The following is a 24,022-nucleotide window of genomic DNA, read 5'->3' as shown; positions in this document are numbered from 1 at the left end:
TAGCAGGAAAGTCCATGAAACTCTGATCTCATATAAACCACCAGAAAACCGAAAGTGGTGCTGTGGCTCAAGTGATAAGAACTTTGAGATGACAGCACCTAGGCCCAGCATTCAAGCCCCACGACCACCACCACCACCACCACCAACAACAACAAAAAGAGTCTTAGGGACTTTCCTGCACAGTGTGGTTTCAAACTGCAATCCTCTGGTCTCAGCCTCGTGAATAGCTAAAATTACAGATGTGAACCACCAGCTCCTGGTCAGGTCTGGCTTTTTGTACTTAGTGCTTTGTTTTCAATATTTACCCATATTGGAGTAGCATCAGCATTTTGGTCCTTTATTTATTCATTTATTTTTGTAGCTGAATACAAGAATGGATAAACCAAAATTTGTCAGAGGATGGACATTGGCTTCTTTCTACATTTTGGCTGTGATAAATAGTGCTGCTTTAGCTGGGCGCCGGTGGCTCACCACGCCTGTAATCCTAGCTACTCAGGAGGCTGAGATCAGAGGATCAGGGTTCAAAGCCAGAAAAGTTCATGAGACTCTGATCTCCAATAAACCACTAGAAAACCAGAAGTGGGAGGCTGGGAAGGTGGCTCAGTGGTAGAGCGCTTGCCTTGCATGCATGAGGCCCTGGGTTCGATTCCTCAGCACCACATAAGCATAAAGAAAAAAGCCGGAAGTGGCGCTGTGGCTCAAGTGGTAGAGTGCTAGCCTTGAGCTGAAGAGCTGAGGGACAGCGCCCAGGCCCACAGTTCAGGCCCCACGACCGGACCCCCCCAAAAAAAGAAAACCAGAAGTGGCACTGTGGCTCAAGAGGTAGAACGCTCACCTTGAGCTGAAGAGCACAGGGACAGCGCCCAGGCCCAGAGTTCAAGCCCCATGACCCACCAAAAAAAAAAAAAAAAAAAAAGTGCTACCAGTACTACATACAGATATCTTGGCGTGTAAATGTTTTCATTTCTCCCTAGAGGTGAAATTGCTGGATCATGCAACATTTTGGGGAAAGACCAGAACGTATTCCATAGCAGTTGCATCACCTTGTATTTACAATAGAGTAGGAACAGTGAATAGTTTATTGCCCGTGCAGGAGGCTTCCCTGGTGCTGGGATAGCAGGCGTGTGTGCCACCATCTCCAGCCGTCGTTTTTGGTTTGAATTCTAATTTTTAGCCTTGACCTAGTGGTTTGCGCGTTGGGCTGTGCGAAGGCCACGCTCAGTAGTTTTCCTTGAACCCCAAGGGCTCACACCTTAGCCACCACCTGCACCCTTCCCCCTCCCCGCACAGCCCCACCGCGGTGCCACCTTGGAAACGATGGCAGGGACAAGCAAGGATGGAGAAGGAAAGGGCAAGGCAGGGGTAGGCCGCGCTATTCCCGCTCGCAGTCTGGCCCAAGCGGGGGATCCCTGGACACGCAGCCTTTTCCCGTCTGGCCCGCCCTGAGACGTTTGCACGGCGAGGCCCCGCCCCTTCCTGGGGGCCGGCTCCGCCCCAAGGCCTGCGCTCCGCTGGGGGCGGAGGCGGAAACCCGGCGGGGGACGTGGGTGAGAAGAGGGTGGGGAAGGGGCTGGCACTGGGCCCGGGCGTCCGGCTCGCCGGAGTTCAGGCATGCCAGCCTGTCTTAGGGGCTTCCATTCATTTGGGGCCAAAGGGGAATTGCTGTCCCCAAACAGTTGCGACGTTGAGCCCGGCAGGCGTGGGGGCGCGCGCTGGAGCGGAGGACCACCGGGCCGCAGGCTGCCCCGCGGAGGGCAGGGCCGGGGGATGGACGGCTCTGCTGGGGGGCAGGGGCGTCTCCTGCCTGAGCCAGGGTCCCCACGCCCTCACTTTGGGGGCCACCTGGGAGCCCAGAATAAGATCTTGGAGGGAGGCGAGTGAGGGTTTGGAGCCCCCAGAATGAAGTGCGGGTTTGGGGTGCCTGGTACCCGTGGGATGTAGGTGCACCATCGGAGTCCGGGTCTTGGCAGGACCAAGGTGTGTTCGCACAGGAAACAGTTCTGGGGGTGCAGGTTAGGTAAGGTGTAGGTGTACAGGATATATTGAGTGAGGGTCTAAGGGACCCCCCCCCCCGTCCAGGTGAGCCTGGACGCCAGGCATCAAGGTCAAGACTGAATGCTGGGGGCCCCTGGCTGAACCCCGGGAGGCGGCTCCGGGCAGGGCAGCGCCGCGGGGGACCGGGTGGGGACCTGTGGCCGGCCGAGGGCGGAGAAGCGGGGGTCGGGGTCCCTCCCCCTGGCGCGGGCTCAGGAATCCGCCGAAGGGCGGGCGGAGGCGCCGGGGTGGGCCGCGCCGGGCGGGCGGGCGGGCGGGGGGCGCTTCCTGGGGCCGTGCGTCCAGGGAGCTGCGCCGTCCGCCCGTCCGTCCGCCGCCTGCAGGCACTGCCGGAGTCCACGGAGCTGCCGGGCGCCTCGGGCCCAAGTGAGTGGCCGTCCGCGGGGGAGGGCGCGGGCCCCAGCGTCCGCCGAGACAGCGCGGCGCGGAACCGAGAGGCCTGCGCCCCATGGCTCGCACTGCTGGGGCAATGGGCAGAGGCCGGGTGGGCCTGGGACCCGGGCCTGCGAGAGGAGTCGGCCCCCAGCCATGGAAGGCTCGGGTGCCAAGCAGGGCCCTAAGCTGGAGGCGGCGGGAGCGGGGGCTCGCGTGTCTTGGCAGAGGCCCCTGACCCCTGCCCACCACCTCCTAGCCTCGGGATGCTCCCTTTCGCTTCCTGCCTCCGCGGCTCTCTACTGCTGTGGGCGCTGCTGCTGCTGCTCCTGGGGGCAGCGTCTCCCCAGGAGTCTGAGGAGCCGGACAGCTATACGGTGGGGACCGTGGGGCCGCTGGCCTGGGATGGGGCGGGCAGAGAGGATGTTGGTACTGGAGTGGCAGCTGCGGGGAACCAATCTCCCCTTCCTGGTTGGTGGGTCGGCTGGAGGCTTTTGTTTGGATCGTGCTTGGAGGGTGGCAGGGCTCAGGCCCTGTGGTTGCTGGCTGGTTGGAGGAGACCTGGAATGAGCACTGGCCACCTCTGGTTCCCTTCCAGGAATGCACAGATGGCTATGAGTGGGATCCAGACAGCCAGCACTGCCGGGGTGAGTGTACCTGCAGGACCCACCAGCCCCGGGAACCTAGCTGGGGTTCAGGTGTTAACCACCACCTCCAAGAACTGTGGCCAGAGCCTAATGGCCTGCTCTCTACCCAGCTCTGCTGGGCCTAGGCCAGCTCCGGTTCTCTGGGGGCTCAATTAGAAGTGGCTCTTCCTCTAATCTACCCCCTCCCAGTAAGCAAGCAGCTGGGCACTACCCAGGAGAGCCAGGTTACATACATCTCTCTGAACCACAGACCTAGCCCAGCTCTTTTTTTTTTTTTTTGTCGGTCGTGGGGCTTGAACTCTGGGCCTGGGCGCTGTCCCTCAGCTCTTCAGCTCAAGGCGAGCGCTCTACCACTTGAGCTATAGCGCCACTTCCGGTTTTCTGGTGGTTTATTGGAGATAGGAGTCTCACGGTCTCTCCTGCCCGGGCTGGCTTTGAACCTCGATCCTCAGATCTCAGCCTCCTGAGTAGCTAGGATTACAGGCGTGAGCCACCAGCGCCCGGCTCCCAGCTCTTTATCCTATAACTTAGGAGGGCAGTTCCACAGGAAAGGATCAGAGGCCTGCCCATTATTCTTGGGCTGAGCTAGGGCTAGGGCTTTGAGGTGGGGCTGAAACCCACTTTGAGGCAAGAGAATTGGGACAAATAGGGAACAGGGGCCCCACCTGCAGCCCTGACAGGTCCTAGGCAAGCAGACATCCTTATCCACTTTAGAGAAGGCCGAGCCGGGGCTCCTGCCTCTCACTACCTCCAGGGCCAGCCCAGATGACTGGCTGTGCCCAGCAGGCCCCTCTCTGCAGATGTCAACGAGTGCCTGACCATTCCTGAGGCCTGCAAGGGCGAAATGAAATGCATCAACCATTATGGGGGCTACTTGTGCCTGCCCCGTTCGGCTGCCGTCATCAATGACCTACATGGCGAGGGACCCCCACCACCAGTGCCCCCTGCTGAACACCCCAGCTCCTGTCCACCAGGATACGAGCCGGATGAACAGGAGAGCTGCGTGGGTGAGTGCCAGCCACTCCAGTACTCAGGCTTCCAGCCCCCTCACCAGGCATCCTCTCCTGATCCTCCCTTGCTCAAAGCCCATTGGGCTCTTCAGGGAGGCACCCCCCACTCATTCAGATCCCCATCACCCCCGGGGATGCAAGAGCTCTGGCCCCCCCCCCCCCCCCCCCCCCCCCCCCGTCCCCTTCCCCAGCCTCTGGCTCTGTCTGCTTTAAGATCTATATCCCACCCCAAGGAGCCATGGGCCTTGAAGAAGTGAAGGTCCCGGTGTCAGTGATATCAGGGGGTGGGCAGAGCCTTGTTTAGCTCCACTGATATGGGGTGTCACAGGTCAGGGTGCCTTTCGATTCTCCCAGGCTGTTGTTTTTTGTTTTTTCTTTTTTATGCTGTGGAGAGGATTTAATTCTTGTATTCTTGCCAGTCACCCATGTGCCCATGTGAACGTTATCTGGTGTGTGCCACCCCTCAAGCTGGTGGCACGTGGGATTGTGCTCAGAGCTGAGTGATGTCTTCCGCAGATGTGGATGAGTGTGCCCAGGCCTTGCATGACTGTCGCCCCAGCCAGGACTGCCATAACTTACCTGGCTCCTACCAGTGTACCTGCCCAGATGGCTACCGCAAGATCGGGCCAGAGTGTGTGGGTGAGTCCAGGGAGTCTTTGTTCTGGACCCTAGCCTGGCTCTCATTCTAGCACCTGCCCCCTCTTCCTATCTACTCCCTAAATCACCTCAGTCCCTTATCACCTGTGGGGGGGTGGAGGGGCACATTGTATGTGGGCAGGGGGTGTGTCAAGGCTGGCCTGGCTCCGGCCCAATCAGCTCCTTAGGTAAAGACAAGATGGATCATGGATGCTGAGGCCTTGAGTTCTAGCTGACCAAGGCCCTGCCTGACCTCTACCCTCCGCCCTCCTCCCCTGTCTCCATCCCAGACATAGACGAGTGCCGCTACCGCTACTGCCAGCACCGCTGTGTGAACCTGCCGGGCTCCTTTCGCTGCCAGTGCGAGCCAGGCTTCCAGCTGGGGCCCAACAACCGCTCCTGTGTGGGTGAGGCTGGGCTGGGTCCTGGGGAAAGAAGGTGTGAGATGAGGGAACTCCTTTCCTAAGATCAGCCTAAGTGGAGGGGGGCTGTGGGCAGCCCTGTTCCTTTCACCCCTCCAACTGTTCCTGGCACCTTCAGATGTGAATGAGTGTGAGATGGGGGCCCCGTGTGAGCAGCGTTGCTTCAACTCCTATGGGACCTTCCTGTGTCGCTGTCACCAGGGCTACGAGCTGCATCGGGATGGCTTCTCCTGCAGTGGTGAGTCCAAAACCTGCCCTGAGTTTCTGAAATTGCCCTTCCAGGCCTTGCAGTTCACCGTGCCACCAGCAACCACAGGGTTGTGTTTGACCCTTCCGTGTCCCATTCTCCTCACCCATACACCACCATGCCCTCCATCCTGCGCTGGTCGCAGGCCACTCCAAGACTGGTGGGCACCCTCAGGTGCAATTAGCCTCCTTCTGAGCTGGCAAGACGAGAAGGATATGGGTACCATTCTTCCTAGCAGTCAGGCTGAGCTACATTTGAATCCTGCACTAGAGCAAGCCATTCGTGTCTCTGAGCTTGTTCCTTCTACAAAATGGGTTGGATAGAGAATGAATAGGGACAGTGATAATGGACCGGCTTCATCAGATCTCCAGCAGCTGAAGTTGGAGAGGAGTTTGTTGAGAACTTACTCTGTGCAGGGTACTTGGCTCTGCACACTTGGTCTTTGTGTCACCCTGTCAACAGTCCTTTGACATAGGTATGATTTTGTTGTCCTTTCTCTTTTTTTTTTTTTTTATTGTAAAGATACTATACAGAGGGTTACAGTTACATGAGTGAGGTTATGAGTACACTTCCTCTTGAACATTGTTACCCCCTCCATTGTTTTCCCCCTACCATCCCCTCCCTCCCTCCCTTCCCCGAGGTTCTTTTTTTTTTGATTGTGATTAAGTGATTACATAATTTCAAAGTCACAAGTTCATTCTAACTTTCCTGGAGCAAATTATCTATCACAGTCTGTAATATATAACAGTGTTCACATGTTATATACCATATTTGTGATCAGCAGCATGGGGATATTTAGTAGTGGTTCAACCAGATGAGCGGGAGTTCTTTGTTTCTTAAGTCCTGTTAGTTTTGTCGTATCACCTAACATTTTGGATTTAGCATCCACTTATCAGGGAGACCATGTACCGTTTGTCTCTTCGTTCTTGGCTTACCTCGCTCAACATGATTCCTTCTAGCTCCATCCATTTCCCTGCAAATGCCATTATTTTGTCATTTCTAATGGCTGCATAATATTACATTGTGTATAGATACCACAATTTTTGGATCCATTCATCTGTGGTGGGGCATCTAGGTTGTTTCCATATCCTGGCTATTGCGAACAGTGCTGCAATAAACATGGAGGTGCACGTGTCCTTGTATATTGGTTCCTGTTGTTCAGGGTAGATGCCTAGAAGTGGTATGACTGGGTCGTAAGGGAGGTCAATCTTTAGCTTTCTAAGGACCCTCCAGACTGCTTTCCAAAGTGGTTGTATAAGTGTACATTCCCACCAGCAGTGTAATAGGGTTCCTCTTTCTCCACATCCCCTCCAGCATTTGTCGTTGGCTGATTTGTGGATGTGGGACATTCTGACTGGGGTAAGGTGGTATCTCAGGGTTGTCTTTATTTGCATTTCCTTCACCACCAGGGATGATGAACATTTCCTCATGTGTTTCTTTGCCATTTTTATTTCTTCATTTGAGAAGTCCCTCTTTAGTTCCCTTGCCCATTTAGTAATTGGTTTGTTAGGTTTGGGAGGGATTAGTTTCTTGAGTTCCCTGTATATACAGGATGTTAACCCCTTGTCTGATATATTGCTGGTAAATATTTTTTCCCAATTAGTTGGTTGTCTTTCTAGCTTAGTTGCAATAGATTTAGCTGTGCAGAAGCTTTTTAAGGTAGTCCCATTTGTCGAGTCTCTCTCCAACTTGTTGTGACCCTGGGACTCTGTTCAGGAAGTTCCTTCCTGTGCCTATTAGTTCAAGTGTCTCTCCTACTCTGTCCTGCAGTAGTTTCAGAGATTCAGGTTTAATGTTAAGGTCTTTAATCCATTTTGAGTTGATGTTGGTGCATGGTGATAGGCTGGGGTCCACTTTTAGTTTTCTGCATGTGGCTGCCCAGTTTTCCCAGCACCAGCGGTTGAAGAGGCTGTGTTTCTTCCATTGTATGTCTTTGGCTCCTTTGTGGAATATCAGCTGGCTGTAGGCCTGTGGATTTATTTCTGGATCTTCTATTCTGTTCCATTGGTCTTCGGGTCTGTTTTTGTGCCAGTACCATGCTGTCTTTGTTATTATAGCTCTGTAGTAGAGTTTGAAGTTCGGCATGGATAGCCCTCCCATATTGTCTTTATCCCCTAGAATTGTTTTGGCTATTCTAGGTCTTTTGTTGTTCCATATAAATTTTTGGACTGTTTTCTGTATTTGTCCTTTCTCTTCAAACAAGACATTAACATGACCATTTAGGTTTATTGGGAGAATGGTAAAACAAGTAAGTTTTGGGTGAATTCCTGAGAAGTTTAGCCTTCAATTTAGAGAGGTTAAGTGACTTTACCTAAGTTAATACTCCAAGGATGAGATGGGCTGGGGCTCAATCTCAGACTTTTCTCTCCATGTCACGTCATGTGTCCTTTTTTTTTTTGTTGGTTGTGGGGCTTGAACTCAAGGTGTGAGTTGTCCCTGAGCCTCTTTGTGCTCAAGCCTGGGGCTCTACCACTTGAGCCACAGTACCCCTTCCAGTTTTTGAGTGGCTAATTGGAGATGAGAGTCTCATGGGGGCTTTTCTGCCTGGACTGGCTTCTAACCACAATCCTCAGATCTCAGCCTCTGAGTAGCTAGGATTGCAGGTGTGAGCCGCTGGCACCCAGCCTCATGTATCCTTTCTGCCATACTTTGCTGTGGAGTAGAAGCTCGTTGATGCCCGACTGCATAAGGGGAAAAAGAGCAGAAAACAGCATCCTGTGTGTAGCTCATAGCTGCCAGGAGGGGACTGGGTGCAGACTGATTGTGGGTTGCAGGAATTGGACAAGCTGTTGAGAACTACAGCAGACTCTTCTGATCTGCTAGTTTAACCTGTTCATGCTACTGGCAGGGAAATGGGGAAATGGAGTTGAATGTACGCCCAAGCCTTTAGATTTCAAGTTCTGTTGTTTTTTGTTTTTTTTTCCCCGGTCGGTCGTGGGGCCTAAACTCTGGGCCTGGGCACTGTCCTTGAGCTCCTCAGCTCAAGGCAAGCACTCTACCACTTGAGCCACAGCGCCACTTCTGGTTTTTTCTGTTTATGTGGTACTGAGGAATCACACCCAGGGCCTCATGCATGCAAGGCAAGCACTCTACCACTGAGCCACCTTCCCAGCCCTTTTGTAAAAATTTTAATTGTTTTTTCTATTAATGTTCTTATAGTCCTGGGACAGATCAAAGACTTAGGAGATCTGGGCCAACCTACAGACATAGCTTTCTTATTTATTCACACACTTGTTTTTGTAGTACTGGGATTGAACTCAGGGCCTGATACTAAAGAGGCACACAGAATACCACAGAAGTATACTCACAAGCCCTTCAGACCTTTTATTTTTGTACTGATATTGTGGCTTGAACTCAAGGCCTGGGCACTGTCCCTAGTTGAACACAAGGCCTGGACACTGTCCCTAGTATCCTACCACTTGAGCCACAGTTTCACTTCCAGCTTTTTGCTGGTTAACTGGAGATGAGTCTCATGGACTTTCCTGCATGAGCTGGCTTTGAACCATAATGCTCAGATCTCAGCCTCCTGAGTAGCTAGGATTGCAGGTATACCTGGCCCCTCTGACCTTTCTTTGAGTCCTCTATCCCCCTCCTGAGCCTTGCAGGGCTCCTCTTGTTCTTCTCTCTTCCCATATCCGGGGCTCTTGTCCCTAATTGGGCCTGTGGGACTCAATGGTGAGGGCTGCCCTGGTCCCGGTATCCTTATCCCCACCCTCCCTCCCTCAGATACAGATGAGTGCAGCTACTCCAGTTACCTCTGCCAGTACCGCTGTGTCAATGAGCCAGGCCGCTTCTCCTGCCACTGCCCACAGGGCTACCAGCTGATGGCCACACGGCTTTGCCAAGGTACAGGGGGCTGGGTTGGGCGGATGGGTTTAGGAGCTCATGTTCCTGATTCCAACCCTTCTACCCTGGTACAGACATTGATGAATGTGAGTCAGGTGGGCATCAGTGCTCTGAGGCCCAAACCTGTGTCAACTTCCATGGGGGATACCGTTGTGTGGACACCAACCGTTGTGTGGAGCCCTATATCCAGGTGTCAGACAAGTGAGTCTCCGAGATGACAGGCTTCTGTGGAAACAATTCCCAGAAGGCCTTATAGCGGGCTAGTGCACCTGAGGGCTGGTGGGAGTTGTAGTCTTCTGCTGGGATTCCCAAGAGGATCTTGGATGGATGGGCTAGAATCTTACTGTCTTCCATCTTGGGGCCTCTAGCCGCTGCCTCTGCCCCGCCTCCAACCCCCTGTGTCGAGAGCAGCCTTCATCCATTGTGTACCGGTACATGAGCATCACCTCAGAGCGCAGCGTGCCCGCCGATGTGTTCCAGATACAGGCGACTTCCGTCTACCCCGGGGCCTACAATGCCTTTCAGATCCGTGCAGGAAACTCTCAGGGGGACTTCTACATTAGGGTAAGGTGCTCTCCTACTCACCCCCCCCCAACATGCATTATTCTAGGAACAGTGAGTGGGAGACTAGGTTGTTCCACTACTTCCCATCCCAGGAGGCGGGACTGGTGTGTGCAATGGAACATTCCCAGGGTCCCAGCCTCTAAGACAGTTCTGACAGGCAGTTCATCACTGGGGTTTGAGCCGCAGTATTGGCCTCCCCTACCTGGCCTTGATTTCTTCAGCCACAAAACAAGGAATGGCGTTGAGATTTGTGTAGGAGTTGGATTGGATCTAGTTCTGCTGGTGAGCTAGCTGAGGCTGGCACGGGTCCAGGTGTGGCTTGCAGTGTGTGTGGGAGGGCCTCAAACCCCCTGTGTTCTGCTGTATTTAAGCTTTAAGAGGCATTTGGCATCAGAGCTTGCTTTTTTCCCCTTGGAGTTGAGTGCTTCGGGGCTGACAATGCAGCTTAGTGATACAACACGTGCTTAGTCTGTAGCAAGAGGCCCCGGGCTTGATCTCCAGCACCGAAAGAAGAGAAAAAAATACTGATGGCTTTGAAAGGGAGTCTAGTCTGTTCCAATTACCAAAGGCTCCATCATTCCAACACTGGCCGTGAATCATCAGTTAATCTTGATTAGAAAGCAACTAGCTGGGAGGGGTGGGGAGAGAACCAGTGGGGATATTTTGGGGGGCAGAACCTTAGGCTAGAAGAAGGATGTGTGTGAGAGCCTGGGTGACAACAGCCTGCCCAGGGCTGCCCCCTCCCCCACTTGACTGCCCTGTGGCGGGAAGTGAAGTGGAAGTGACACTGGGACAGGATCCTGCCTGGCACAGAGGCTGACGACCCCCATGTCCTGCCACCCACTGTGCCCTGCAGCAAATCAACAACGTCAGCGCCATGCTGGTCCTCGCCCGGCCAGTGACAGGCCCCCGGGAGTACGTGCTGGACCTGGAGATGGTCACCATGAACTCCCTCATGAGCTACCGGGCCAGTTCCGTACTGAGACTCACCGTCTTCGTGGGGGCCTACACCTTCTGAGGAGGGGGGGACCCTTAGAGAGGGGCCATCTGCCCCCTGTAGCTGAGGAGCCTGGGTCTCAGAGATGACTGTGTTCTGCTAAAAAGCAAGATATTGTGAAGGATAGAAAGGCAATAAAGGGAGAGAGGAGTCCTGGTGGCTGAGGTAGGCGGGCAACCTCAGCTTGGGGAAGGGGCCGGGCTTGGGAGAAGCAGGCCAAGCCCACCTGAAGGGAGCTGTGTTCAGGTTGAGGGGCTCCACTGAGGTGGGCCTGAGGGCTTCAGAATCACCCCAGGCCTCATCCCAGCACCCAGCTTGGCTGATGTGGAGGGGGGTGAGAAACCTTACCCAGGACATTGCCAAGAAGCCCAGAGTTGGAGTCCTAGTGCTGCCTCAAAGTAGATATTTGTTTAAGCCCCGCTCGCTTCCTGGGCCTGTTTCACAATCTACAAAACGAGATGATGACTGTGACTGCTTTCCTAGCTCCTCTTTTCCACGTTATAGAACTTCTTATCAAATGAACTTTTATTGGACAAGGGACCATCTAATTACATAAAGTAGATTCAAAGCTGCAATGCCCATTGACTCCATCTCTCTGACAAGGAAACTCCAGATTGTCCTGCTTAGTTTCCCAAGTGCTGTTATTATGGTCATGTGCTACCACACCTGGACAGGAACTTGTTCTTAAAAGCACGGGGTAGGGCTATATCTGTAGCTCAGTGGTAGAGTGCTTGCCTAGAATGCCCAGTGCTCTGCGTTTCTCAGCACTGCAAAACAAAAACAAAAAACCACTGGACTCTAGCTAGTCTCACTCCTAAGTTCCTGCATATTGTATAAGGGTCTGGGGGCTTGGCATTTCCTCCATAACACATAAGGCTGCAGACACAAAGGTTTTTATTGTAGCCCTAAAGATCTCAGTTGAAAGGCTGGGGAGGCTGGGGAGAGAAGGAAGATGAGGACTGGGGTCTATCTCTTGGCACACTTAGCTCAGGTCAGGGGGCTGTAGCTGCAGTAGAGCTGGGACAATGTCCTGCTCAGAGCAGGTCCCAGGTTCCTGCAGGAAAAGAAAGGCAGGAGACGGTTGGCCCAGGGCCTAGGATGCCTCCCTCCAGATGAAGGCTCACCCTCACCTCTGCAGACGCCCACACTTGATGGTGCTCAGTAGCATCTCCTGCTCCTTGGGGGTGGTGCAGGCGTCATAGGCGGCCAGGAGGCTGCGGGTGGGGTATACGGCACTGACTATCTGTACCAGCACCATGAAAACCATGAACCATGAACAGGGAAGTCTGGGGTGTCAGGGTCTAGACACTGCATATTTTACTAAGCCTGATATTTGAGGCCCTGCTCCATCCTGTCTGCCCCTCTGTTCCTGGGGTATGAGCAAAGCCTCCCAAAGCTCCCCATCTTCCTCGAAGAAGCCACCTCCTGGCACCAGGTAGCACACATCCCTGTCTTCCCCCCGCAATTCCATCCTCCTGAGTTCCCAGGGTTCGCCTGGATCTGTGCACAGCCAAGCTCACTCCATAGGAGCCCTGGTGAAGGTGAACCTCACACAAGCAGCGCATACCTGGCGGGAGTGCTGTATCGCTCCAGGAGCGCCGCTGCCTTCTCCCCACTCAGCCCTCGCACCTGCATCAGCTGCCGGGCAAACACTTCTCGCACAGATTGGGCCTAGGGTTGGGGAGGCCTGGGTCAGGGGCAGGCTGGGCCCCTGGGCCACCTAAGCAGGGGCCAGGCAAGAGCAGTACCTTGTTCTTGATGGCTCCTGCGTTGAAGTCTCCGAAGGTGAGGAGTGAGCAGAGCGGGTTTGGGGAGGGCCTCTCCCCTGGCTTGGGATCCCCCTGGGCTCCCCAGGGGCGGCTGTGCAGGGTGCAGCCCTAAGGGAAGAGGTGACTTAGGCCAAGCTGGGCTCTAAGGGGCAACGCCCAACCAGTGCTTCCCAGTCCTGGGCCTCCCCGGGCAACCTGAGAAATGGACATCCCCCCCACACTGCCTGCCTTGGCACAGCGAGGCTCCACTGCCAAGCAGGAGCCCTTGTCACCTGGTAGAGTCTCTCCAGGGCCCGGGTCAGCAGTGCCAGGTAGGCGGCTGACTCCTTAATGTCAGCAGTGCGCTTCACGAAGAAGCCATCGATGACCTGTGCAAGAGGAGAGCAGATAAGAGAGCTGGCTCCCGGCTTGAGGCATGAGCCATGGCTCCTGCCAGCCTGGCCCCGCCCTCTCACTTCACCTGGGTGTTGGTGACAGCCTGCAGCAGCGTGCTCTCAGGAAGGCTGAGGTTATGGACTGAGCCATGCTCCTCCACCAGATACACAGGGCGCCCCAGGCCGCAGCGCTTCAAGCGGAACTGGGGAGGTGGAAAGGGGAATGGGGTTGGGGAGGGGTGGTCAGGCCCAAATGCCCAAGTGACTGGTCTGTTTAGCATGCCCCGCATTCGAGCTTGCAAGGTAACCCCAGGTCCTGCCAGTTGCCTCCTGCTCAGAGGGGGTCTGTGCAACCAGTGTTCCTACTCCTGGGGGAACCCATCCTTTAGGCCCCTAAGACTTGTATGTGACCTCTAACCCTAAGGCTGGTGTATAGCCTCTGCTCTTCTATTACTGGGGGCCCTGGCCTTATGTGGGATGGCTGCACTGGGTAACAATAAGGTCTTTTTTTTCTTTTTTCATGTTAGTCCTGGGGCTTGAACTCAAGGCCTGAACACTGTCCCTCAGCTTAAGGCTAGTACTCTACCTTTTGAACCACACCTCCACTTCTGACATTTTGATGGTTACCAAAGATAAGAATCTCAGGGACTTTGGGGGGTGGGGCAAGGTGGGGGTAGGCCTTGGCTTTGAACATGGATCCTCAGATCTCAGCCTCCTGAGTAGCTAGGATTACAGACATGAGCCACCCGAGCCACCCTTGGGGTCTTTAAGATGCTCCTCAGCTCAAAGGAGCCAGAGGTGCTTTGACTGGAGGAATCTTCTCAGCAGTGTCCTCTGCTTTGTTTGGGCTGAAGACGGGCCCGGGCAGGCAGTGGGAGGATAAGGCCTGCGAGCCAAGGCACCTTCTGCTCCCGGAAGCGGCCATCCACGATGCTGCTGCACAGGTCATCTAGCCGCTTGCGCTCCACAATGTGGTCCAGAACTAACTCCCCAGGTCTTGCTGCCAAGAAGCCAAAATGCGTCCTCTTGACTGTGACACCCCCCATCACCAGGCCTAGTCTCTGACCCTTGCCCATCCATAGACCCCTCCCTTTTTTTGTGCTAGTACTAGGACTTGAACTCAGGCCCGGAGATAAGGATCTCAGACTTTCCTGCACAGGCTGGCTTGGAACTTCGATCAGATGACAGGTTATAGCTAGGATTATAAGTGTGAGCCATGGGCACCTGGCCTATCCACAGCCTTTTACCTGGATCTCTGGGCTCAGTCTCCTGTGCCACCCACACAAAGTCCCCGACGTGCAGTTTGCGCACTGTGTGCGCCACACGCAGCCGCTGCAGCTCTCGGAGCAGCTCTGGCCGGTGTCCTGCCCTGAAATTACAGGGAAGGAGGCCAAAGTCAAGGAGGCTACTACAGGCGCCTCCCCCCACCCAGCATCTACTCATCAGCTTCACCACTGTTCCCCCCACCCCCCTTACCCTCGAGTCTCTCCAGTGTCCACGCACAACAGCAGCCTGTACTCTCCAGGCCTCAGCTCTAGTAGGGGCTGCTGGCCCTCTCCTCCGCTGGTGCCACTACAAAGAAATGGGGCGGAGTGTGAAGCCAGGGGCACCCCTGCACACACACAGCTCACAGCTCGGCTGAGCTGCAGCTCACAGAATTAAGAATGTGCTGCAGGCTTCGTTTGTAGGAGCCCCCACCCCCCTCTTGCCCCAATTCCCCCCCTTCTTCCTTACAGCTCGGCAGAGGCTGCTCTTGGCACTGCTGGTTCCTCCCCAGGAGGCTCCTCAGGCCTGGTGCCCACATTCACATTCAGCGAGCTTGAGCTTTCTGACTCTGCCAACTTCTGGGCCAGTTCCAGGCCCTCCGGGGTCAGTGAGAACCTGGGAGGCGGAGGAGACACACATAGCTCTCTCTTCTTCACATCTGGCAAGGTCTCCTGCTGCCCCTAGTGAGGTGGACTTCACCCCGCCTTGGCCTCCCTGCCCAAGTCCAGCAGCTTCCCTCTTCCACTGTTTTCTTGCCTCTCAGACCAACTTCCTCAGGACCTCCTTAGTGTCACTTCTGAAGTCTGCAGTATGTGTGACTCTGTCTCCTTCCCCTTGTCTTCACTCATGCTGTTCCCTCCTTTCAGCATGCTTCCTGCATTTCTACTAGGGCCCCATACTTTTTTCTTTTTTGGGGGGTCCGGTCGTGGGGCTTGAACTCTGGGCCTGGGCACTATCCCTTAGCTCTTCAGCTCAAGGCTAGCGCTCTACCACTTGAGCCACAGCGCCACTTCTGGCTTTTTTCTTTTTGCTTATGTGGTGTTGAGGAATCGAACCCAGGGCCTCAGGCTTGCAAGGCAAGAACTCTACCACTGAGCCACCTTCCCAGCCCTAGGGCCCCATACTTTTAAGGCCAATCCTCTCCACCTGAGCAACAACCCCAGCTCATCTTGCATTAGCTATTTTTCAAGTAGTGCCTCAATTATTATTATTTTTTCCCCCAGGCTAGCCTGTACTGTGATCCTCCTGTTTATACCTCCCACATGGCTGGGAATCATAAACACTCATTACAGGTGTGGCTTTGTTAACTTTGTGCCTGCTCAAACTACAATTCCCCAGTCTCTGCCCCCAGAGTAGCTGGGATTACAGGTGTGTGCCACTGAGCCTGTCCTCCAATCAGATTTAAAGACATGCCAAAAAAAAAAAAAAAAAAAGACATGCCAATAATGCCATGTCCCCATCAAAGGCTTTCTGCTCCTCTAACAATGGAGCTCCCTCTGCTGTTGTAGTTGCTCATAGGCTACGTTTTTCCACAGTGCAGGCTCCTGAGATGGGCTAGGCCTCCCCAACCTCAGCAGTACCACGTGTGGGAACTGCTGGGGATAGGTGAGCCTCACTAAGAATGCCAGAATGCCGTGCATGCTCCTTCATTCCTGCCACCAGTATTTTCCTGCAGCAGGCCCATACCTGGCTGGCTGGTGTGTCCTGAGGACCAAGTTCCTGTGGAGCAGGCCACGAAGGGCAGGCCAGGGTCGAGTAGTCCCAGGGGCTACCTGGAAATAGGAATAGAAACAGAGCTCTTGGTACTCCAGGTTCCTGTGTCCCTCAGCTATGAGCCATACTTGGACAAGGCCTCATGCCGTCCTTTACTGCCATGAAGGAAAGACTCCATCCCAACTTGGGTGCTCACCTTGGGGGCCTTCTGGCCACACCTCTGCAGCAGTTGCTCCTTGGTTAGGAAAGAGTGGCCATCAGGGTTCTGCAATGATGATGGGAAAGTTAGGAGCTGCTTTTTGACTTCCCTGAATGGCTGAGAAAAACTAAGCCTTGCCATCACCAGGTGCTTCTTGTAGCCCACAGCTCCACTCATTGCCTCATCCCGCCCACTGCTGGGGTGGCCAGCCAACTTACCAGGTGCTCCTGGTAGAGCTGCAGTAGAATAGCTCGAGCTCCTGAGTGCCGAGCCGGCCAGTAGCCACCAGAGCCTCCTGCTTGGGGTTGAGCAGAAACCTGAAAGGGACAGAAAGAATCTGGACATGAATGATGCTCAGTCAGTGTCAGCTCAATCCCTGGCAAGGGCTGCATTTTTCACAGGCCCATGCAGCATGTGGATGAGACAGAGACCAGTTGTAGGGCAAAGACAAAGGGTGGAGGTTTGTGCCTGGCCCTGCCTCAGTTCTGCCACCACTGCAAGAGAACACAGCAAGGAAATGGCTCCCTCTCTGTTATCAATATCCCCATTTACAGTCTCAAAGAGATTCATTGAGGAATCTCTCAAACCAAGTCGTACTCTCAGCGCTCCCCCTTTACCCCCTCCTCACCGGCATGTTAGAGTCCTGGTCTTGGGCAGGTGACCCTTCCATAGCTGGACTCTTCTCTCCCGACGGGGGGCCTGGAGCATGGTCACCTGCGGGAGAAGAAAATCAACCTTGAGTCTCGGGGAGTACGCAGCTAGCGGAGTCCGTCTGTTTATGCTGTATTTGAGATCTATGAGGTTCAGAGAGTGCCAACCACTATCCCAGGCCAAGCGGCAGCTCCTCCAGGAGTGGGGGAGCTTGAAGCCAAGGCACCCAAAGTGGGCGCGGAGGCTGCCCCTGGCAGGCCACCCGCTGCGGCCCGGGGCGCTCACCGCCCGACGCTCGGTGCTGCTGCAGCCGCTTGTCCAGCATCCGGCAGAGCCCGTCTCCGAAGTGCTGGAGGATCTTGGCTTCCTTCCCGCTGCGCAGGGGCAGCGGGTACCGCCGGAGCGAACGCAGCGCCTGGCGGGGCAGGGGTGGGTGCGGGTCTCGGTCAGGGGGAGCCCGGGCTCGGGCGGCGCCCTCCCGCCCCCGGCGCCGGCAGTCCCGGTACCGGACTCACCTTCTGAAACACGAAGCGCGTGCGGCGCCCTCTGCGGGCCGCCTCGTCCCGCCACTCGGTCAGCCAGAGCACGAAGAGCGGGTTGGGACAGGCGGGCAGGGGGCGCTTGCGGCCCAGGCGCACGGGCGCCGCCATGAGTCCCGGGGCTGGACCCTCAGCGTCCCACGCCGGTGCGATCGCGCGGCGCGGCTGTCAGGACGCGAACATCTGGGCGCGCGGGGGGGGGGGGTAGGCAAGAGTGAGGGCAGATCCTCCCCGAACACGTGGCCCCTGTTGGGCACTAACTAGGGGTTCGCTCCCTGCGCCTTCTCTATCCCCGCACCACTCCATAAGAGACCCAGCGGGAAAGGGTCACTACCATCGTCCCTCTCCCCACCCCCTCGGCTTCCCCAGACCCCACCCCCCTGCCAGGACCCGCCCTTTGGAAGCGTCCGGTCCAGGCCAGGAACCCTGACCCGCCCCTTCCTCTCGCCTTAGATTCGAGAGCAAGGGTGGGGGGAGCCTCTCCGTGTTGGAGAACGGAGAGGGACAGCGCCCCCTGCGTCTGGGAGGACTGTCACCCGAAATTGGTGGCCCGGAAGATTTCTAAGCTTGTCAGTTACGGCCTCACCCCCGCAGAGGTGACAGGTGACCAGCTAGGCTGGAGAAGAGTCGGACAGGGCAACACAAGTACAAGTATATTTGTAGATGGGACATCCGGGAAGGAGTGTAGGGGATGGCACAAAGGTAAGGCAGGAATAGCTGAAAGATCTAAGAAGAAATGGTGAGCCGTGGGACACGTGTGTATGTAGTAGGGGGGAGGGGGACACAAAGTCAGGGACGTGCCCCGAAGGCCCAGGCTAAGTGTAAGGGGCGCGCGGGGCGGGGTGGGGGTGTGTGTGTGTCAGAGAATAAGTAGAAGACCTATAAGAGGTGCTGGGGTTCCTGGAAGGTTGGGGAGACCAGACTGGCGTGTGACGGCATCCCAGGAAGCTGGTTAGTAGACAGAACACTTCGTTTTCGTGGCTCACGGAGGTTGACGATCGAACTCTTGCACAGGGGTCTCAGGTTGAAGGACAAATGTAGGTGAATTGGGTACAGGTCTCGTCTGGGGTTTCAGCAGCCCCAGGCCGCCAGCTGTCAGGCCAGAAGTGGGCGGGCTCCAGGCAGCGAGGAGCAGGGCGAATCCTAGCTCCAGGCCCGCCCCTGCCCGGCTCCCGGAGCCCGCCTCCTTCCCGACCCGGCCTTATAAGGAGCCTGAAGCCGGAGTTGGGGCCGGCCCCGCCCCCTCTAGTCTCTTGTCCTAATAAGGACATCTAGGGCATCCCGCGGCCGGGGGCGGAAGGATCGCGTCTCCAGGGTAACTACGAAGCCCCTTCCCCCTCCTCGTTGCTCTGGGAAACTGCGAGGCTCGCAAAACGGTGGAGCTAGTCTTCTTTTTAGCCCGGGGTGCTGAGGGGACGCGGCAGAGAAGGGGGTGTCCAGCGGCTTCTTCTACCTGCTGCAATCGCAGCTTGGACGGTGGACGCTGCTGCCGACTACAACCCCCAGCATGCTCTGCGAAATACCCCCCACTCCTTGCGTTGCTCTCCACTTGCAGGCTTTATTCTGCTTGTGGTACCAACGCCCTTGCTCCGACTGTTTCTATTGCCCAATTTTCTTGTAGTGAAGCTAAGGTCGGTCATTGTTCTAGGCCAACGAAATCTTCCTGGAAGTTCCCCACATGTTTAATTTTAGGCTCATGTTCCCATAGAGATAGTGTCTCGGTTTTTCTGAGTGTTAGAGTGACTAAATTTATCAACTTGACAACTAGGTTCGTCTTTCTCTTCTCTCTTAAGTCTTGAATGCACACACACATACACATACCCGTCCTGCTTCACTGAATTTGCCAAACGTTAAGAACTAAGCTCTTCTTTCAGATTCTCTTGTAGCTATTCCCGTGTGTGTGTGTGTGTGTGTGTGTGTGTGTGTGTTTCCCTCTTATTCTATATGACCTGTTCCTTTTTTGTGAGTGTGCCGTTTTAGGGCTTAAACTCACTGCCCCTGAACTTTTGTGCTCAAGGCTAGCACTCTACCACTTGAATCACAGCGCCACTTCTGGCTTTTTTGGTGGTTAATTGGAGATAAGTCTCACTGTCTTTCCTGTCTGGGTTGGCTTTGAATTGCGATCCTTAGATCGCAGGTTCCTGAGTAGCCAGGTTTGGCTCGACTGTTTGACAAGAATGACTTTGCACACGGAGGGTGTAAAGTTTGAAGATACTTTCTCTTTTTTTTTTGGGGGGGGGGGGGTGTCCGGTCGTGGGGCCTGAACTCTGGGCCTGGGCACTGTCTCTTAGCTCTTCAGCTCAAGGCTAGCGCTCTACCACTTGAGCCACAGCGCCACTTCCGGCTTTTTTCATTTTGCTTATGTGGTGCTGAGGAATCGAACCCAGGGCCTGCTGCATGCAAGGCAAGCGCTCTACCACTGAGCCACCTTCCCAGCCCCTGAAGATACTTTCAAACTAGCAATTCGGCTTGTTTCAGGACCGGATTCCAGGCCAAAGCTTTGTTTCCAAGAAGCGAAAGCCTAATCATCAATATTTTTACAGTAGGTTTCCAGAAAGTGCCAGGTGGACCTTAGGAAACCGCTTCCCGGCGGGAGAAGGAGCCGCTCCGTCGAGGATGATTTTCGGGGCACTGCGCTCCGCGCTGGGCACCTCCCTCGGCGCCCCGGAGCGGTTCCTGGTGAGCCCCACCAATAGGCCCGCTCTACGCGCACAGCCCCGCCCCTCGGCCTACATTTCCCCGCAGGCCCTGCGGAGCCGCGAGGCAGGCGACACCCCCGGCTATTACCCAGGGAGCCCGACGACCGTGCGAGACCCTCGGACTCCATTTCCCGTCGACACGAGCAGGGAGCACCGGAAGCCCGCCCCGCCCCTCATTGTGCGGCTCCTACTAAACGGAAGGGGCCGGGAGAGGCCGCGTTCAGTCGGATCCCGACAGCAGCTGCAGCAGCTTTGGTTTTCCCAGGCTCTCCTCGCCCTCTTCTCTTCGCTTTCGGAAACATGGTGAGCGGCAGGCCGCGGCTCCCGCGGGGGAGACGGCTGCGGGTCGGTCCCTCCGACGCCCGGGGATGGAGAGGGCGACCTCGGCCCTCCCGACCCCCCGGCAAGACCGGGTCTTGCATCGACCGGCGGGCGGCCCTGGGCCGCGCGTGCGCGCCCGCGGGTGCGGGGCCGGGCCGGACGCCGCTTGTGCGCCCCCGGCTCCCTCCCCTCCCCCACGCCGCCCGCGCGGACACCAGCCGTGGGGGAGGGGGCCGGGCGCGAGCGCGCGCCCCTCGCGGAGCCGCCGGCGTCGCGCATCCTCCGAGCCGGCGCGCCCGCCCGGGAGCACGCGGCGTCCAAACCCAGCCCCGGGGCGACGGAGGAAAAGCGCGCGCGCCCCACCCAAGGGCTGTTCCTTTCTCCGCGTCACCCTCCCTCGGCGGGCGGCTCCGTCTCCGGAGCAGGTGGCAGGGATGCCGGGGTCCGGGAAGGGCGGGGGGGCCCGGGGGGGGCCCGGGGGGGGCACCGGTGTCGGGAGACCCAGAAGTTGGCGAGGCGCGCGACCCGCCGAGGCCGCCCTCCTCGCGAGCCCACAGCGCCCGCTACGCCCGCGCTCGCACCCCGGGCTGGGCTGGCGCCGCGCGTGCGTACACGCTCCGGCCCGGCCTCGGGGGGCCGGGGTTCGAGACGCGCGGGGCCTCCAGCTCTCCCGGATGGGGCCTGAGGGCGGAGCCGAGTTTAGGGAAGTGACCCAGGCGGGCACCGCCCGGAAACCACCCGCCTCCTACGTTTAGCCCCAAGGCTTCGAAAACTGAAGCTTCGGCCACTTGCCCGGGCTACAGCCCCAATCGGACACGCGAGTTCGTGTATTCTCAAAGGCGGCTCCGGCGTGAGGAGAGGCGCCGAGCTGCGGTGGCCTCCGGGGTACAGATTTCTCGCCCGTGGAGGGGGCAGGCCTAGCCCATCTCTCTCCACCCACTCCGGAAGCGACGGTCACGTGGCCAGCTTCCTCTGCAGTTCCCCGAGGGGGGGCAGACTTCTCCGTGAACAATCGTTCCCTCTCCCGGCTGGGGTGGCCCTCGGCACCAGGCAGAGTAAAGATCTGAGGAGGTTTGGGGAATCCAGGACACTACCCGGGTTCTGTCAGCGACCTCTAGGGTCCTGTACCCCTTGCAGAGGAGGCTGATTCTCCTTTGGAAAGATCCTAGCTGGGGAGAGGGGCGTTTGTGTCATAACCGTGTTGAGTGGCTCTAGTGAACTTAACGGTGGAGCACCCTTTAGTGCCTGCTTCAGCATCCTCGCCAGATCCCAGTTTGTCCTTTCGAAGAGGAGAGTGAAGCCTGTCTGGGCCGTCTGGTTTCTGTGAAATTCTGCTACCTAAAGGCTGTGATTGAGTACTCTTTTAAGAGGTCAGCCAATAGGTTCTAATTTTGAGTTCATAGCTCATGGAAGGATTTTGTTTACCATAGCTCTCCAGTTTCTAGCCTGTAAAATCAGTAAGGATGCTGAGCTAGACGGCTGAGACCACTTCCGCGCCCTCCATGCAGAGGAGTTATGCAGGTCCTATCTGGTTCTCTTGGGCAGTGGTTTAGATGGGGGAAAAAATCTTACCTTGGCAGGAGGATTAGCTGACTCCTTGTGAATATGAGCTGAGAGCTGTACCTTTTGTTACCCAGATTGAGATCTAATACTGGAAAGCAGGGGCTTCAGGAGACAGTTCTTTCATGAGGTGTGTGTGTGTGACTTGTCCCTCAGGCCTCCGGTGTGGCTGTCTCTGATGGTGTCATCAAGGTGTTTAATGACATGAAGGTGCGCAAGTCTTCAACGCCAGAGGAAGTGAAGAAGCGCAAGAAGGCAGTGCTATTCTGCCTGAGTGAGGACAAGAAAAACATTATTCTGGAAGAGGGCAAGGAGATCCTGGTAGGTGATGTGGGCCAGACTGTGGATGACCCCTATGCCACCTTTGTCAAGATGCTGCCAGACAAAGACTGCCGATATGCCCTCTATGACGCAACCTACGAGACCAAGGAGAGCAAGAAGGAGGACCTGGTGTTCATCTTCTGGTGAGCTCCTCATTCAGAAGCACTCCTGGAGGTGCCATTTTGAGGGGAGGGGGTGGGGACAAAATGTTCCCTCAGTGGGGAACATTAGTAAATGATAGAGGCCAGCCCCAGGGCTTCTTGAAGCGTAGTCTGTTGCTGAGGCCCATTGCTGCAAAAGTTCCTGGTTTGTCTGTCTACAGGGCCCCTGAGTGTGCACCACTTAAGAGCAAAATGATCTATGCCAGCTCCAAGGATGCCATCAAGAAGAAGCTGACAGGTATGTAACGGTGGTACTTTTGTGTGCATGAGCCCTGGCTGCAGGGTAGAGTACCTGACAGTGACGGGGTTCCTCCAGTCTTCCCTGCCTTGCTGGGCCAGACCTTCCTTCTATGCCCTTCCATCTGCTCTGATGGCTGCTTCCCAGACTCGGGAAGTGCTTTCTGCTCACAGATGCTCCCCTCTCTCCTACAGGGATCAAGCATGAATTACAAGCAAATTGCTATGAGGAGGTCAAGGACCGATGCACCCTGGCGGAGAAGCTGGGAGGCAGTGCTGTCATCTCCCTGGAGGGCAAGCCTTTGTGAGCCCCCTCCAGCCCCCTGCCTGGAGTATCTGGCAGCCCCAGACCTGCCCTTGGGGGTTGCAGGCTGCTCCCTTCCTGCCAGACGGGAGGGGCTGGGGGGGAACCCAGCAGGGGGAGGGTAATTCCTTCACCCCAGTTGCCAAACAGCCCCCTCACCCCATGGACCTTCCTCTTCTTCCTTCTCCTCCATCCCTGATGGTTCTGGCTCTTCCAAACCGCTTTTGATCTTCTCATTCCTTTTTTTGGTTGAGGATGTCCCATCCTCTTCCCTCTCCCCTGCACCCAGTTTGGAGGGAGGCTTGTATTTTTTTTAACAACATCCCTACTCCCCACCTGTTCCTCCCCCATCCCATGCTGCCAACTTCTAACCGCAATAGTGACTCTGTGCTTGTCTGTTTAGTTCTGTGTGTAAATGGAATGTTGTGGAGATGACCCCCATCCCCCGCGCCGGCTGGTTCCCCCCCACCCCCCCTTTCTTCTGGTCTTGGCCATTCATGGAGGCAGGATCAGTGAGGACTGTCAATTAAAAAAAAAAAAAAAAAAGATACAACAATAAAAAGCCTCATCAACAGGATGCTTCTTCAGGGCTGGGGTCTGCAGGATTTCTAACAGAGGTTTGCTGGGTAAAAGGAGCTGTTGGCTATCCTGTACCCTACCCTCAGCCAGCTTGCCGGGACAGACAGAAGCCTTTGTGTGTCGCTGTAATTACTTCTATACTGGCTGTTGAATGGGGTATCTGAGCCCAGGGAGTGTCTGCTGTTACTGCTGGGGGAGGGCTAGACCATTGGCTTCTGCGTTCATGGAAGCTCAAGAGAGGGGGTGAGCAGTGAAGTCCACTGGGTACTTGGCTCAGTCCTACCCAGGTGTGTGGGCTTTTGAGCTACTTTCTACCTTTTAAGGTTTTGTTGGGTCCCTGGATGGCTGACTCAAGATTACAAAGCCAGCCTCACGGGCTGCTATGAGTCAGGCCAGGTTGAGCCTTTGGCCTTTGGTAGATGTGGCTGGAGTCCACTCAGGGTGGGGCTGGCCAGGTGGAGTGGTGGACTTCAGACCCAGTTTGTGAGACTTACTTCCAATTAACCACCAGAGAACAGGAAGTGGCATGGTGG

The 24,022-nt window shown here is 56.0% G+C and overlaps 3 protein-coding genes across 4 annotated transcripts; 2 read left to right on the top strand and 1 right to left on the bottom strand.

Moving 5' to 3' along the window:
- The first annotated feature begins 1,530 nt into the window (after positions 1-1,530).
- Efemp2 (EGF containing fibulin extracellular matrix protein 2) lies at positions 1,531-11,373 on the top strand. Of its 2 annotated transcripts, none has more exons than XM_042676562.1 (11): positions 1,531-1,547; positions 2,687-2,804; positions 3,026-3,074; positions 3,875-4,081; positions 4,601-4,723; positions 5,011-5,127; positions 5,261-5,380; positions 9,116-9,235; positions 9,310-9,436; positions 9,604-9,799; positions 10,656-11,373. In XM_042676562.1, the coding sequence occupies exons 2-11, from the start codon at positions 2,694-2,696 to the stop codon at positions 10,815-10,817; spliced, it is 1,332 nt and encodes a 443-aa protein (XP_042532496.1). In that variant the 5' UTR covers positions 1,531-1,547; positions 2,687-2,693; the 3' UTR covers positions 10,818-11,373. The 2 variants fall into 2 exon arrangements, with proteins under 2 accessions (XP_042532496.1, XP_042532497.1); XM_042676563.1 differs by lacking the exon at positions 1,531-1,547 and adding an exon at positions 2,315-2,421.
- A 300-nt stretch (positions 11,374-11,673) lies between these two features.
- Mus81 (MUS81 structure-specific endonuclease subunit) lies at positions 11,674-17,646 on the bottom strand. The gene is made up of 16 exons (XM_042676561.1): positions 17,284-17,646; positions 17,054-17,183; positions 16,746-16,831; positions 16,336-16,434; positions 16,115-16,183; positions 15,892-15,977; positions 14,674-14,820; positions 14,416-14,511; positions 14,187-14,308; positions 13,842-13,939; positions 13,026-13,142; positions 12,838-12,933; positions 12,545-12,673; positions 12,364-12,467; positions 11,927-12,010; positions 11,674-11,850 (listed from the first exon to the last, which is right to left on the bottom strand). Exons 1-16 carry the CDS (start codon positions 17,416-17,418, stop codon positions 11,784-11,786), a joined length of 1,665 nt encoding a protein of 554 aa, XP_042532495.1. The 5' UTR covers positions 17,419-17,646; the 3' UTR covers positions 11,674-11,783.
- Positions 17,647-20,195: 2,549 nt separating this feature from the next.
- Positions 20,196-23,481, top strand: Cfl1 (cofilin 1). The gene is made up of 4 exons (XM_042676090.1): positions 20,196-20,309; positions 22,044-22,351; positions 22,531-22,607; positions 22,802-23,481. The coding sequence occupies exons 1-4, from the start codon at positions 20,307-20,309 to the stop codon at positions 22,912-22,914; spliced, it is 501 nt and encodes a 166-aa protein (XP_042532024.1). The 5' UTR covers positions 20,196-20,306; the 3' UTR covers positions 22,915-23,481.
- The last annotated feature ends 541 nt before the right edge of the window (positions 23,482-24,022 follow it).

Source organism: Dipodomys spectabilis, unplaced genomic scaffold (assembly GCF_019054845.1).
Source record: "Dipodomys spectabilis isolate Male_0828 unplaced genomic scaffold, ASM1905484v1 ptg000030l, whole genome shotgun sequence".
Taxonomy (NCBI): Eukaryota; Metazoa; Chordata; class Mammalia; order Rodentia; family Heteromyidae; genus Dipodomys; species Dipodomys spectabilis.
This window is presented reverse-complemented; position numbering and strand designations above follow the sequence as displayed.